This window comes from Nansenia antarctica, assembly GCF_963989245.1.
Source record: "Nansenia antarctica genome assembly, chromosome: 2".
Lineage (NCBI taxonomy): Eukaryota > Metazoa > Chordata > Actinopteri > Argentiniformes > Microstomatidae > Nansenia > Nansenia antarctica.
Window position 1 is genome coordinate 43,383,630 of NC_137675.1, and position 16,251 is coordinate 43,399,880.

The 16,251-nt window shown below is 44.3% G+C and overlaps 1 protein-coding gene across 2 annotated transcripts in view; it reads left to right on the top strand.

The window, feature by feature from the left end:
* mvp (major vault protein) overlaps positions 1-12,132 on the top strand; it is a 46,803-nt gene extending 34,671 nt beyond the window's left edge. For both annotated transcript variants that reach the window (XM_080523892.1, XM_080523893.1), the window contains 6 exons: positions 2,915-3,059; positions 3,410-3,621; positions 6,301-6,417; positions 8,244-8,370; positions 9,076-9,264; positions 11,343-12,132. In XM_080523892.1, coding sequence (XP_080380018.1) covers positions 2,915-3,059; positions 3,410-3,621; positions 6,301-6,417; positions 8,244-8,370; positions 9,076-9,264; positions 11,343-11,465 — 913 coding nt within the window. In that variant the 3' untranslated portion in view covers positions 11,466-12,132. The remainder of the gene's footprint in view (positions 1-2,914; positions 3,060-3,409; positions 3,622-6,300; positions 6,418-8,243; positions 8,371-9,075; positions 9,265-11,342) is intronic.
* Positions 12,133-16,251: the final 4,119 nt, after the last annotated feature.

Here is a 16,251-nt window from a genome sequence, read left to right on the forward strand (position 1 = left end):
CCATAACTTGAATGTTGGGGAGAATGTGGGAGGGCCAGACCTCGTGAACTTAAAGACAGTTACAATTTGAATTTTAACAAGCTGTTTACAGTAGTGTGACTTCATGCTTGTGTGCAAGTCATAAAGATGGACAGTAACGTGTACAACTACTATTTTCTTCCTCACGTAAGTTATAATTAATCATTCATCATCAGTAATTTTCATAATATTCCAGGATCCCGCTCTCTGCACCTCACAACATTAGCTGGCTAGCTAACGCCCAGGCTCCACTATGGCCATCGAGCGTTGCGTCTGCGTTGCGTCCGGAATTGCTGTCAGCCAGGGAACGTTTCTTTTGTAATCAATGAAAGGTGCGGCGGTGTTGCGTTGCGGCCGATGGCTGCGTCCAAAGTAAAAATTCGGCAAAGTTTGATTTCTGATGTCGAACGCAAACGTATATTTACAATTGTATATTGGTTGTTGGTTATAGTTGTATATTGGTTGATTTCTGGTGTTGTTTTCTTGTTTTGCTCTGTTTGCAGTCTACTTGATGTCTTTTTATCATCAGTTAAATCACCACAGCGGTTAATCCACTACTAGAGAAGACACCAGATTGAAAATGCACGTAGCCAACTACTCTATAGCTCGTACCTGGTCGCAGCTATTGCGAATTGTTAATCACCACAGGTGCTTGAAGCTTGTTGCAGAAATGGATGACGAACGGCTGATACTTGAGGTGGAAAAATCTATATTTTCATATGCGACAAATGACGGTGGAGCAGGTACAACGTCAAGTTAATGCAACGCCGGTGGCGAGGTGACGCAACGCTGGTAGTGGAGCCAGCCTGTAATATTCTACAGTAGCTAGCTATCAAGATAACAATGACTGATGCCTTCTTCTGTTTACACGAACACAGCCCATTGTCATATATGCATTCTTATAATTTCAATTGATAGGAGACATGCTGAAAATAAGGTATTGTCTTGTTTTACTTCTGTCTACAACTACTATTTCCTGCAACGACAACATGTTGGCTACAATTTTCTCAATCTCACGTAAGTCATGTATTATGTCATTACAATATGGCCTCTACCTCTACCTCTAGTAGCGGCACCATTAATTGGGACCTATGCTGTCTCTGCCAATGAGATGCTGATGAACCATTGCAAAGACCCAAGATACAACGACTTGTGTATCACTAGAAAGGGAAAAAAAGATTTCTTAGCTATTGCTAATGTTCTTCCTTCTACTGTTAATGTTACAATTGATCAGTTGAATGACGGTTCAGGTATTGCAGCAACGCTTAAAACACATAATGCTATGTATCACAAACGCTGTAGAAGCTACTGTAGTAGTTGTCGTGTCAAAAGGGCTCCAAAGTATGACGTTGGCTCCTCCTTAGTAGTGAGTCCTAAAAAGCTTCGATCATGTCAACCCAAAGCCTGTGGCATTCATTGTGTCATATGTGAGGGGGAGATATGGATGACCTTCACAAGGCAGTAACAGATAATGTTGATTCCAATCTGAAAAGCTGAGCAGAATCCTGTTAACATTTTTAGCTTCTTGGTAGATTAGTTACACAAGCTTCCGATGTGCACGCAGCAGGTGTGTACTACATGCCAAATGTTATCTCATGTTGAGATATGCAGCAAAACGGCAAGCATCTCATGACACTGCCAGGCCAGGGTGTCAGAAGGGGAAGCATCTACCAGTGAGTGGGGGACAACCTTTGACCATCTAACTATTGCACAAATTGTTGCTCTGGTTGAGGATTCAGATCCTCCTTCACAATCTCCTATTACGGCAACTCTACAGGAACTTTATGAAAGAACGCAGGTGTTTGTGTCTGATTATGAACCCCACACAACAACATTCAAGCAACATCTCCTCAGCTATCTGCCTGAATAGAGTGAACACCAGAAGGGGAGGGAAACCTACATCGCAAACAAGGAACAAGTGGCTAAGAGGAACAATTGGCTCAGGATGAGGCAATTCTGTTGATGAGGGCTGCCTTGGTTTTACACAAGTACTGCTTACAACGAGGCCACACATTTGACGGCTCCTTCCTGTCCAACTGTCTCACAACATCTGTTGCTGAACCCTTACGAGTGTTCAATGATATCGTCCTCCATGGTCCAGAGTTCCTCAAACCCTGTGCAGCTAATACAGAAGATGCCAAACCGCAGACCATGTTATCCTGGATTGCCCGGTGTACCACCCACCCAACGGGATGCATGGTCTGTCGGTATTAGATGACGAGACGATGACGTGGCTTCTGGAGGGGTGTCCAGAAATATAGCCCGGGTGAGCCCCTCAACCAGGTCTCGGGGTGGTAAAAGGGTAGCCCCTCGGCCCCGAGCCTGGTGGAGTGGAGAGGAAAGACAACTACCCATACGCCGAAGAAGAAGATGCCAACCTGCAACCGAGAATGTCAATGTCAGTACAATGCATTTGGCCCATCACACCTGCAAGACCGACGCAATACGTCACAGCAAGGACATTGACATTTGCCAATCGACCTGACCCAAAAGCCAAACAAAACCAAAAAATTGCATTATGCAAATTAGGGGTCCAGACACACCCACTCATGAATATAAGCATTCTAATGTGTTTCTAATAGTCAAAAAACATAAAATAGACACCAGGCTTGCATTTCTAGTTCATTTGGTTCAAAGGTTATAGCCGAAACCTTTTTCAGAGGGCGGTGGTCGTTGGCTCGGGCGCCCTGGCTAAATCATTAGAGCATACTCTGAGCTACATCTGGGCCAAATTTGGTGCTTTTGCACACATTTGCACAAAAATATCCCTAAGGCCCCCAACTATGGGTGACTGGCTGGCTGGGTGACTGACTTCAACGGTTTGTCCCCACACAAATGTGACCCTATATTGGATTAACTCTCTCTCTCTGTCTCTCTGTCTCTCTCTCTGTCTCAGGTACTTTGATGTGAAGGTTCCAGCGGAGGCGTCCCAGGCAGCGTCTCTGTTCTCTGTGCCTGACTTCGTGGGCGACGCCTGTAAAGCCATCGCCTCCCGCGTCAGAGGAGCCGTGGCCTCCGTGCAGTTTGATGACTTCCACAAGGTCTGCCTGTCTGTCTGCCTGCCTGTCTGTCTGTCTGTCTCTCTGTCTGTCTGCCTGTCTGTCTGTCTGTCTGTCTGTCTGCCTGCCTGTCTGCCTGTCTACCAACAACTCACCAATAACCCATATCTCTACACTCATCCAACCTAGTTCACTCCTATCCATTCTCCTGTATATATCTCTGACTACCGTACTTGCTATACTGTACCTATCACTATCATGTTTTATATCACTATTTGCACTTCTGGTTAGATGCTAAACTGCATTTCGTTGTCTGGTACTTGTACTCTGCAATGACAATGAAGTCGGATCTAATCTAATCTAATCTACCCCCCACCCCCTCGTTTCACCAGAACTCCAACCGCATCATCTGCTCCTCGGTGTTCGGCTTTGACGAGAAGATGGCGGTGCGGGCCAGCCTGCGCTTTGGCCAGAACGGCCTGGTGATCAGCAGCGTGGACATCCAGTCTGTGGAGCCGGTGGACCAGAGGACCAGGGACGCCCTGCAGAAGAGCGTCCAGCTGGCCATCGAGATCACCACCAACTCCCAGGAGGCCGCGGCACGGTCAGAGCCACCACGCCTCCATCACACCTCCCTCTACCACGCCTTCATCCCACCTCCCTCTACCACGCCTCCATCACACCCCTCTCTACCACGCCTCCATCACACCTCCCTCTACCACGCCTCCATCACACCTCCCTCTACCACGCCTCCATCACACCTCCCTCCATCACACCTCCCTCTACCACGCCTTCATCACACCTCCCTCTGCCTGTCTGTCTGTCTCTCTGTCTGTCTGTAAAGAACCACCACCGCCTTCATCACACCTCCCTCTGTCTATCTGTCTCTCTGTCTCTCTGTCTGTCTGTAAAGAACCACCACTGCCTTCATCACACCTCCCTCTGTCTGTCTGTCTGTCTCTCTGTCTGTCTGTAAAGAACCACCACCGCCTTCATCACACCTCCCTCTGTCTATCTGTCTGTCTGTCTCTCTGTCTGTCTGTAAAGAACCACCACCGCCTTCATCACACCTCCCTCTGTCTATCTGTCTGTCTCTCTGTCTCTCTGTCTGTCTGTAAAGAACCACCACCGCCTTCATCACACCTCTGTCTGTCTGTCTCTCTGTCTGTCTTTCTGTAAAGAACCACCACCGCCTTCATCACACCTCCCTCTACCAGTAGAGTCTGTCTGTTTGTAAACAATCACAACCGCTTTTATTACACCTCACTCTACCAGTACACTAGACTCACGTTCTTAGGCGTTGGCTCCTCAACACTGACATTGCAGCATTCAGATCCAAAAACACAATAATAATAACTGACCCTACATTGATCAAGTAATGAAGTGATGGTTTTACAGTGGCTTCAATAGTGCAAATGTCCATCCACCCGTATTAGGTTAATTGAAGTTGTTATTGACATGAACCTAACATGAGGAGGCATCGCTAAAAACATACATTAATGAAAGATGGGAACTAAATAGTTATTAGAAGAAAAGATAGTTTCTTACTTGGTTTGGGTGTTCTTATTCCTCAGTGAGACTGTTCCTCCCTCGCTGTGATATTGCTGTTTTATTCTAATAGTCTCGTTCATTTCGGCTAATTGCTCCCTCTCTCTCCGTCTCTTTGTTTTTCTCAGTGCGTCTATAGTTTCCTTCCCTACCTTCTCGTCCTCTTGTCAAGTCTCTCCAGTTAAAACAGGACACATGTTTGGGAACAAGACTAGCAGTGTCTCCGCTAATGTGCTGGTGGATGAGCAGTTTTCCCTGTCCACCTCTTGACCTGTCCTGGGCCCCGTTCCACTAAGCGAGATTATCTTCTAAGCCTCGATAAAGTTCTAAGCCTCGATAATGTTAGCTTGCGTTCGGTTCCATCAATGTGGCTCAAATAATTCGCTGCTTGGTTGAGCTCCTTCTGAGTCAGATATAATTTGCCTGGTCGCGAGCAGGCTAAAACACTGGCTAAAGTAAGACGTGCGTCAAAAAAGGCTCACAGGCGGAAACTACATCCCGAACGACAGTTCCTCTTTTAGGAAATATTAGTTCCCACTTCACACGAGATAGATAGATAGATTGGTTGACTGTGTGATAGATAGATAATTTGATATTTTGAAAGTGTGATCGATCGATAGATAACTTGATATTTTGAAAGTGTGATACATAGATCGATAGATCAATAAATAAAAGAGTGTTAAAAAAAAGGTAATTGTTTCAACTTGCATTGCTGTCATCACAGCGGTCTGGCTGGCGCAGTGGTTAAGGCAACCAGCTAGAGTTCCAAAGGTTGCGTGTTCGAGACTTGGATAAGTTTTTTTTTTTTTTTTTACATTTAACCGAAGATTTCATGCAAAGGCTTCAAACACCATTGTAATCGTGTCAGTTCTTGTAAATTAGCCTGCACAATAAATGTATAGCCTACGGTACATACTTTTTTAGATGAGATTTTAGATTAGATTCAGACAACGAAATGCAGTAAAAAGTGTGTCCGAAGAGGGATTCGAACCACCGTCTAAAAATGACGAATAAATCCTATGGCAGCGGTCGATACCACTAGGCCATTGTGGCGATATGACGGATTGTAGCCTGCTGCTGATATCACCACAGTAGTAATATTAATTTATTAAAATATGAACATATAACAATAACTCGGGCTAGTATGACCTACGCATTTAATCGGTCAGCAATTTCTTGCCAAACCATTTCCCTCGCCTTGTTAATTGCTAATTTTACATCTTATTTTTCCGTCTTCATAAAGATCAATAATTCGGAATGCTGCGCAAATGTAGAACCCCTGCAGAGTGGAGTATCTTCATTTCGACAGATCGACTCTTCGGGGCTCTTTATGTCTGCGTGCACGCGCCCATATCGAAGATTTCTAAGCCGGTGTTCTGTGAACACTCATCACACAAGCCTGATCCTCGTTCGAGGAATCACCTGAGGCTTGAATTCCAATCCCGAGTTGCCTGATCGCCTGATTTATTTCAATCGCCGATATACTGATCCACCTTTAGTGGAACGGCCCCCTGTTTACCCCAACCATAACACACATTTAACCTGTCCTGTTTACCCCAACCTTAACACACATTTAACTAATCCAGTTTTCATCTTCCATTGAAGTGTGTTGTTTGTTTTAGTTTTGTTTGTTTTGGAGCATCAGAATCAGACGGTCGTGATGGTCAGAATCAGATAGTAGTGTTGGTCAGAATCAGACGGTAGTGTTGACTCTTGACTCTCCTGGTCCCCACAGCCACGAGGCGGAGCGTCTGGAGCAGGAGGCCCGGGGCCGGCTGGAGAGGCAGAGGATCACGGACCAGGCCGAGGCTGAGAAGGCCCGCAAGGAGTTGCTGGAGCTGGAGGCCCTCAGGTGAGAGGGCCTAACACGCTAATGAACAGTGTTAGCATAACACGCTAATGAACAGTGTTAGCATAACACGCTAATGAACAGTGTTAGCATAACACGCTAATGAACTGTGTTAGCATAACACGCTAATGAACTGTGTTAGCATAACACGCTAATGAACTGTGTTAGCATAACACACTAATGAACTGTGTTAGCACAACACGCTAATGAACTGTGTTAGTATAACACGCTAATGAACCGTGTTCGCATAAGACGCTAATAAACCATGTTAGCATAACACGCTAATGAACTGTGTTAGCATAAGACGCTAATAAACCATGTTAGCATAAGACGCTAATAAACCATGTTGGCATAAGACACTAATAAACCATGTTAGCACTTTCTGGGATAGAAACACTAATGATACTACTGTACTGATGCTAAACCTTGCCCTACACACAACATATATCATATATATCACATATCATTAGCCATATTGGGTCAATTTAGCATTTCCTGGGCTGGGTAGGGTACTGGGTAGGGTAGGCCTACCCAGCCCAGGAAATGCTAAATCAACCCAATATGGCTAATGTTAAGACTGATCGGAAACAGTTATTCCAATCTTCTGTTGAGTTAACGGGATAGTGTTAAAGCTATTGTATGTTGTATGGAAAAATCATTGTGTTGTCACAAGCAGGCTGAATGCTATCCACAAGCTTTGCCATCGCTAAAGTCGTTCGCTCAGAGTTGATGCTAATCCTCCAATGTCAGAGTCCAGCAGTAGAGCCAGCGTTTACATTACTGTATGGAACCTTCCCACCTCTGGGAGACCTGAGCCAAGATGGATCCCCTAAATACACATGGATATTGTTAAGAAATGACCTGATTGTTTAGACAGGGCCACCCCCCCAGGAACAAGGTTTGTTGCACGTCAAACTGAGGACTGTGCGGTTTAATGAGAAGGAATTGATTAGCCATACATTCAGAGGGGTAGTGGTGGTCTAGTGGATAGTGAGTTGGACTTGTGATCGGAAGGTTGTGAGTTCAAATCCCATCTGAAACCACACCACCACTAGTGTGCCCTTGAGTAAGGCACTTAGCCCTCAGTTACTCTAGGGGGAATGTCCCTGTAATTCGTAATTGTAAGTCGCTTTGGATTAAAAGCGTCTGCTAAATGGCAAAATTAAAATTAAATTAAATTAAATTCATCTTCATCATTCTTTCACCATGAACCATACATTCTAACACTCAAGCCAAAAAATAGTAAAGAACTAGCAAACAAGCTCTGTAATGTATCTTGAATGATTGTAGTATGGGAAAACGGTCCTTTTGGAGTTCAGGCGTTGAGGAAAAAAAACAAAAAAACAAACATTCTTCCTTCCTCTAGCATTGTTGACTGCCGATGGCCCCTGGCCCCGAGCATCGATTACTTTTACGATGACTGATGGATAGATGATTCACCTACTTTGACAGATGTATTGTATCGAGCATTCCAAACCGTGGCTCCCAAACTTTAGAATGCTCTTCCCTTGGACCTTAGATCAGCGGTCTCGGTCTCTGCTTTTAAAAAACAGCTAAAGACTGTCCTGTATAGACAGGACATAGGCTAACCCCAAAGGGCTGTCTTTCTGTGTCCTATTGATATTGTTGTACACTTGTTATTTGTTACTTGTTCTTCTTTCACTTGTTTACCTATTTTAACCTGCTATAACTTTTGCTCTTTTATTATGTTCTTGTATATGTATAAGCACTTTGTGACCCCTGGTCTGGGATAGGCGCTATAGAATTACATTTTACTTACTTACTTACTTGTAAGTCGCTTTGGATAAATGGCTAAAAATGTCTTGCAGTGCGGCGGTGGAGAGCACAGGCGCGGCCAAGGCGGAGGCCCAGTCCAGGGCAGAGGCCGCCCGCATCCAGGGAGAGGCAGCCGTCAACGAGGCCAAGCTGAAGGCCGAGGCCCAGAGGATCGAGGCGGTGCGTAGGAACATCACCTGGCCATAGCCGTGTGGATGGGTGGGGTGGGGTGGGGTGGTGTGTGTGTGTGTGTGCACGCTATAGTGTAGAGGTGTGTGTGTGTGTGTGTGTGTGCGCGCGCTATAGTGTAGAGGTGTGTGTGTGTGTGTGCGTGCGCTATAGTGTAGAGGTGTGTGTGTGTGTGTGCGCTGTGTGCTATAGTGTAGAGGTGTGTGTGTGCTGTAGTGTAGAGGTACGACTGTGTGTGTGTGTGTGTGTGTGTGTGTGTGTGTGTGTGTGTGTGTGTGTGTGTGTGTGTGTGTGTGCGCGCGCGCTGTAGTGTAGAGGTACGTCTGTCGTGTGTGTGTGTGTGCTGTAGTGTAGAGGTACGTCTGTGTGTGTGTGCTATAGTGTAGAGGTACGTCTGTGTGGGGGGGGTCCGTGGGTCCTCTGTGGCTCAGTTGGTAGAGCACGGCGCTAACAACTCTTTAGGTTGTGGGTTCGATTCCCGCTGGGACCATATATACTGAAAATGTATGCACTCATTGCAATGTAAGTCGTTTTGGATAACGGCTAGCTAAAGGGACAGCTTTGTATAACGGCTAGCTAAAGGGATAGCTTTGTATAACAGCTAGCTAAAGGGGTAGCTTTGGATAACGGCCAGCTAAAGGGACAGCTTTGTATAACGGCTAGCTAGGCATCATCTAAATGGCATCTATCACATAGGACGGGGAGCTGCAGCGTCTGGCGAAGGCACGGGAACAAGAGCTGTCCTATAAGAAGGAGATGGACCGCCTGGAGATCGAGAAACAGGAAAAGATGGCGGGCATCGAGAGCAGCCGCTTCAAACAGCTGGTGGAGAACCTGGGCAGCGACACCATCAAGGAGATGGCCAGGGCAGGGCCGGAGCTGCAGGTAACACACCTGTCCCATACCGGATATTATATGTCACACATTTTAGTGTTTTAGGTCCTCATGTCGGGGATCCGATGTAACGATCGCGACTTTTCTTTTTGAAAAATTTGAATACGTTTCCGCGTTGTTGAAAATCAACGACACATCGCTAGTCAACTAATCAGTTCACTAGATAGCAGTGGGGATTACTCACCGGATCCATTGCGTTGCAGTGTTTTGGCTTGACTAGCGAGTTTGTGTTGTGATTCTCGACACCGTTGAAAATGTAGTACTGCCCCACGGTGGTGTAGCGGTCTAAGCACTGGCCACTAGTGCATGCTGCCCACCGGGGACTGGGTTCGAATCCCAGCTCGCCAGATCCGGATATGGCTGGGGCACACACGGGGAGCGGCATATTGGGCGGCCGCTCCCGAGGGGGGGTATAGGAGTATTTCCGGACAAGGATCCGTCGCGCAACAGCGCCCCCGGGGTGCCGGAATAACGGTGCTGGGCTCGAGGAGCCAGTCAGCTAGTCTGCCTGGCGGCCTCCTCTGGGACTGCCGGCCACGGGGGTCGTGCGGCGGATCCTTCGCAATAGGCAGGGGATAATTGGATGCTAGGTTGGGTTCAATTGGCTACCAAATTGGGTGAAAAAGGGATAAAAATCTGAAAAACAAATTTAATTTGAAAATGTAGTACTGTGTTTCAAAAGAAAAGTCAGAACATTTGGATTGGTTGCCGACATGCGGACCAAACGATCAGACTGTCACATGTCGTACGTAGTCAACATTTATCATACTATACGCGTCATTCCATAGACTAGGGTGGCAATGAAAGTATTGTGAGTAGAAAACTGGGCTGTTACAAAGACTTTATTTATATTTAACTTTAAAAAAAGATTCTATGTGATTGCATTGAAATGTAGTGTGACAGCATATCCTGTGAGGGAGAGGAGTACAGGATATTTCAAACGCTTGTTACATCCTTGTGTTGGCTTGGGGCCTTCACATATTGAACAAAAATCGTGTTACAAAACTTCGTCTTTCCTTTGATATTTCAGTTATTCATCAGTGTACATTATTATACCTAATGTAGGTATGTTACAAAAAATGTAAACTCTTCCAAAATGAAACCAAGCCCAACATCCAGCCTAAAAGGACCTGAAAAAAGAAAAAGAAAAACACAAAGATCGTCCAAATCGGTTAAGAAATAAGAAAGTTCTGCCAATATTAGTTCAGTAAAAAGTGCATGATTTTGTCCCCTGTTTTCAATGTAAATGGTCTAAAAACTGTGATCTTCACCCAAGAATATGATATTTTTTTCCCTCCTATCATAATGAAACTTAACATAGTGAAAGCAAACATGTATAGAACAGTTTTTAAGTTTTTCTAAGTTTCTAAGTTTTTTTTACCAACACATTTAAATATGCAAATTGAGGTAAATACTCATTAAATATTGGCACTTGACTTGAGTGTGCAGCAGCTGTCGGGTCTTCTTGTGCGAGTTTGCACACGAAATTAGTGATGATACTAACATATGTATTAGATTATATCCTCTTCTCAATGGAAGGTTACTTTTGATCGATGGAAACTTCTTCCCTGTCGTTCACGAAGATGCGCTTCATCTTTAGGTGGCCGGCAAATGTTTTTTTTTTTTGTTTTTTTTTGGTAATGTTGAGGTCACGTCGCACTCCGGTTTCCTCTTAAAAATTCCACCGGCTAAACATTCGTTTGACTGATGGATCACAAGTTTAGAACTCGCTACTGCGAGCCACTGACGGCACAACACTTCAGAGCGCAGCAGCTGGCGAGAGACATTTAGGGGGCGCCTTTGGGCATGTTTTGTAACATACCTACCTAATGTACCTATATCTAAATGACAAGTAAAACTTAAGTCCTATGACACAGACGTGTTTTCTTTCACTCACGTTGTTACTGTACGGACGTGTTCCTTTGAAGCTCACTGTGGCGTCACTTACCGTTGCTTAGCAACCGATAAACAACTGTTCAATGCAATTAAGCGTTATGGAACGAGAAGCTGTGGTATACCGCTGAATCACATATTTGTGTCGTCCCGGTCCCTTTCTCTCTCTCCCCCAGGTCAAACTGCTCCAGTCTCTGGGTCTGAAGACCACCCTGATCACAGATGGCTCTTCTCCCATCAACCTCTTCAACACGGCCGGCGGTCTGCTGGGAGCTCTGCAGAACCAGAACCAGGTGTAGGAAGACAACAACCTCCTACCCCTCCTAGTTCCCTCAGATCTAACACTGGAGGACTAGGTGTCCAAAACAATGAAGATGTGTTGGATAGAAAGAAAAAAGAGGAATATGCCTATGTAGTATGTTGAAAGTAGAATGTTGTACTGTGTTCTGTCCTACAAAGAAATCTTTGTCCAAAGAAAATTACTTATTTTTTGCATTTGCATCTATTCTTGCACTATTCTTGCACTATTCTGATAATGTAACTGACAAATATGGGGTATTAGTGGCTAGACTGCTTTTTAATGTAACATTAAACGGTAACACTTGTGTCCTGACACTGAGCCCCACCAAATCTGTCCTGTAGTCCTTCTCATCTGCGTTCTCTCTTTCTCCTGCTGTCTAAATGCATCTTAAAAATATATGGAAGGAAAGTGATGGGGAAAAAAAGATGTCTATGAATGTCCTATTACTGTTGAAAAGAAAGAGAATTTAACTGAATTGTCCCCAGTTAATGAGATATGAAAACCACATGAATGTCTGGTATGTCGAGTAGGAAGTCATGTCTGCTCTATACATGACATTTCTCTGTTGTGAAATGTTTTACCGCTTTGAATACAAAGCAAACACTTGCAATCATCTTTCATCCTTGAAGGTGTGCAACTCATTCAGCAATGAATAATAAAGAACATGAGGCTACCTTTGTGTGAATGATTTGTATTTAGGCTCTCTTCTATTTGAGGGTTTATCTAGGATAAACATAATTTAGGACACTTCAATGTCCATTCAACCACAACAATGCATGGATGATCATCTATGGTTTTCTTTTTAGACAGTTGTGTGTGTTCTCTACTTGTCTTACTGTTGTGAGCGTAATGGCGATGTCTGGCCACAGGAGGGCGGTGTAAGAGCATAGCTCTGGTATTCAGGTCAGGAGCGGGATAGGCAACCAGCAGGCTACTGTTGGTCTGCACTACAGAAGCATCAATTTAAAAAATACAAGTAGCTATTTTGTATGTTTAGGTTGTCCATTTTAGCCTATTTGCTGCTTTGTTTTCTGGAATTGATGATGACTATCAACTACCTTTGTGAAGTGGTGAAATTGTGCCGACACAGGCTAATTTCATGCAAATCGGGCAATGAATTAAGCACAGTTGAATGTTTGAATGCGGTAGGGACTATGCGCATACAGCGAATACAATGAATAATTTGGTTTGAAGAAGGCGTTAAGATTATTTGCTTCATCAGCAAAATAGAGCCTGAGAGAAAAACAACATACCTCGCCTAACCCCCTACCTCTTTTCTACCCCCCCCCCTCTCCCTCTCTCTCTCTCTCCCTCTCCCTCTCTCTCCCTCTCCCTCTCCCTCTCTCTCTCTCTGTGTGTGTCTGCGCGGGCGAGGGAGAGAGAGCAGAGGTAACAAGCACAAGCGCGCAATCTAACATCCCACTGCGTGGTTTGTACCGTTATACCGTTTATCACAAGGAAAAAAGGTTGTAGTCGATATCAGTTTAGTAGTATTCTTAAACATTATCTGTGGAGATTTTAAGCGTGCCAGCGTTTTGTGTCAGCTACGGTTTTATTTCAGTAATTGCCTTTTTTGTGATTTCTGGAATTGTATTCAACAAAAGAAAAATGTTCAGGATAGTGCCTCATCAGATTCAATAAGATAGGTAGGTGGAATCACTATAAGCATGCTGTTTGTAAATTACTTGTAATATCTGCCATCCTTTTGTTGCATATAGCCTATATCTGCGTGTATGTGTGTGTGCGTGTGTGTGTGTGTGTGTGTGCGTGCCTGCGTGCGTGTGTGAGTGAGAGTAAGAGCAAATGAGAAACAAAGCTCCATGTTCGCTCATTTAGCTTTTTACTCATCTGTGTGTGTGTGTGTGTGTGTGTGTGTGTGTGTGTGTGTGTGTGTGTGTGTGTGTGTGTGTGTGTGTGCGTGCGTGTGCGTGTGCATGTGAGTGTGTGTGAGAGATGGAGCAAATGAGAAACAAAGCCCCACATTCGCTCTTTACTCGTGTGTATGTGTGTGTGTGTGTGTGTGTGTGTGTGTGAGAGAGAGAGCAAATGAGAGACAAAACCCCAAGTTAATTAATTTTTGTGTTATTTAGGCAGGTTAATTATGCATTCTAGGGGTTCCCATATAAATGTAGGCTAGTAGCCAAATAGAGGCCATGTAACATGTGTAGTGTTCTTGCTCTCTGCCTCTCTCATACAAACATACTGAACCTTAAAGCATGATCCAGGCGTGTCCAGAGCAGCAGAGGCGACAGTGACAAAGGAAAGACTCTGGCCATGGGGGGGTGGGGGGGGGGGTGTAATCCTATCCTACATGCTGTATGTATGCAGTATTATATATATATATATATACATTACATCCTACATGCTGTATGTATGCAGTATTATATATATATATATATATATATATATATATATATATACATTACATCCTACATGCTGTATGTATGCAGTGTTGGACAATGGGGATGGAAGTCACAGACGTACATGAATGAGTAGAGATCTTTGGTTGTAGATGGACACAGTCTAGTGATGTGGTGTATATGAAGCTACCATTAACCGCTAGTCTAAACCATGGTCTGGGATGGCTAACCGCCCTCAACCTTGATGGCTGAGGATGACACTTCTTCAAGTCTCGTGTGTGTGTGTGTGTGTGTGTGTGTGTGTGTGTGTGTGTGTGTGTGTGTGCGCGCAGCTGATAACATCGTTTACACTCATCTCCGCTGTGACTTTCTCCCTTTTCCGCAGCGACCTCGGTGGTCAGCCAAGCATACTGGTGATCCAAGTCTAGCGCATCCGTCCCTCACCAACCCATGCGCGACGCAAACTTGTGATCTTTTGTCCACTAAGCGATGGGGTTGGGGAAATATTCAATATCGTAATATTGCTCTCGACAATAGTCTGTAAATGGGTTTACAACCCTAACCAGATATGTAACACCAAGTGCAGTGTCTGACTCATTTTGCAAGGTGAAGCACATCTCACGCTCAAAACGTTTGTTTCACCAGACTGTTTAACCAGATATACATCTCTATGACTGTTTAACCAGATATACATCTCTGACTGTTTAACCAGATATACACCTCTATGACTGTTTAACCAGATATACACCTCTATGACTGTTTAACCAGATATACATCTCTATGACTGTTTAACCAGATATACACCTCTATGACTGTTTAACCAGATATACATCTCTATGACTGTTTAACCAGATATACATCTCTATGACTGTTTAACCAGATATACATCTCTATGACTGTTTAACCAGATATACATCTCTATGATTGTTAACCAGATATACACCTCTATGACTGTTTAACCAGATATACATCTCTATGACTGTTTAACCAGATATACATCTCTATGACTGTTTAACCAGATATACATCTCTATGACTGTTTAACCAGATATACACCTCTATGACTGTTTAACCAGATATACATCTCTATGACTGTTTAACCAGATATACATCTCTATGACTGTTTAACCAGATATACACCTCTATGACTGTTTAACCAGATATACACCTCTATGACTGTTTAACCAGATATACATCTCTATGACTGTTTAACCAGATATACATCTCTTTATGCGCTGCAGTTAATTTTTGTAAAGTAGATATTTATTTCTAAAGTAATCATTGCTGAGTAACTTACCTGGGGCCTCACATATAATGCTTTCCGTAGAACTGGCGTAAAAAGCTTGCTTACGTATGCAAAGCAAGAACATTTACGCACACCAACGTTCAGATTTCATAAAACGGTGAGCATGCAAGTGGAATTTGCGGTGAGCAAGTTCCATGCCTGCTTCCCTTTATAATTCACAATCAACTCTAAATTTTCCGCACGTGAACGAGCGTTTTGTCCCACCCTTTTTAGCGCCCATAGTTGCCTATAAATGGTCAGTGAAACGCCGCAACAGAAAATCAATTTCACCCAGGCTGTGTTCGGAATAGCATACTACTCATACTAGATATGACGTAGATTTTGAGTATGCAGTGCGTTCACACTGTACAGTATGCGAGATTTGAGTATGCGAGAAATTTAGTATGCGAGCAATATTTCCGGGATAATTGAAGTCTGTTACTGTTATGAAGGCCCACAATTTAGAGCCAGTTAGTTTCCCCAAATCAGCCCTATTTTGCCCCTGTTATTTCCTTAATTATTTTCCATACTATTCATGTACGTTTTCATGAAGGTGTATGTATTGTTATTGTAATTGTATAAGTTCTGTCTTAGATTTGTTCAGTATTGTGCAAGCGCCAGATTAGTGGGCGTGGTTTTGATTGGCGTACGTGACTTGATGTATGTTCGGTTGGTATCTATAGCTACGGAGGTGGTCTGTGCGTTAGAGTGAAGATGAATGAGAAGTTACTCCTGTCAGTCACAAAGTCGACCAAGCATAGCTGAATTCAGCCTCGTCAAGGTGAACTCATTACTGTGTACTGTGTGATGCTGTCTAGGAGACCTGCCTTTAACATCGACTGTTAATAGTAAATCACTAGCTACCCGCATCACCGCGGGAGTTCGGAGTTTAGTGAGTTAACAGCGCTAGCCCAGTTTAGCTGTGTCACCGTTAGCCAGCCTTGCTAGCCGCCGGCTGCTAACGTTGGCGCATAGCGAGACCAAAGCCAAACAAAGCCGTCGCCTCCGAGGTGGATTGCGACCGACCGCTAACACCACCGGAGCTGACCGTGGACCACCGGACCTGAACCATTCACACCTCGTCGTTTACTACGAAGACGCCCCTTTCCCTTCAAATTGCAACGTCACTCCCCCCCCTTA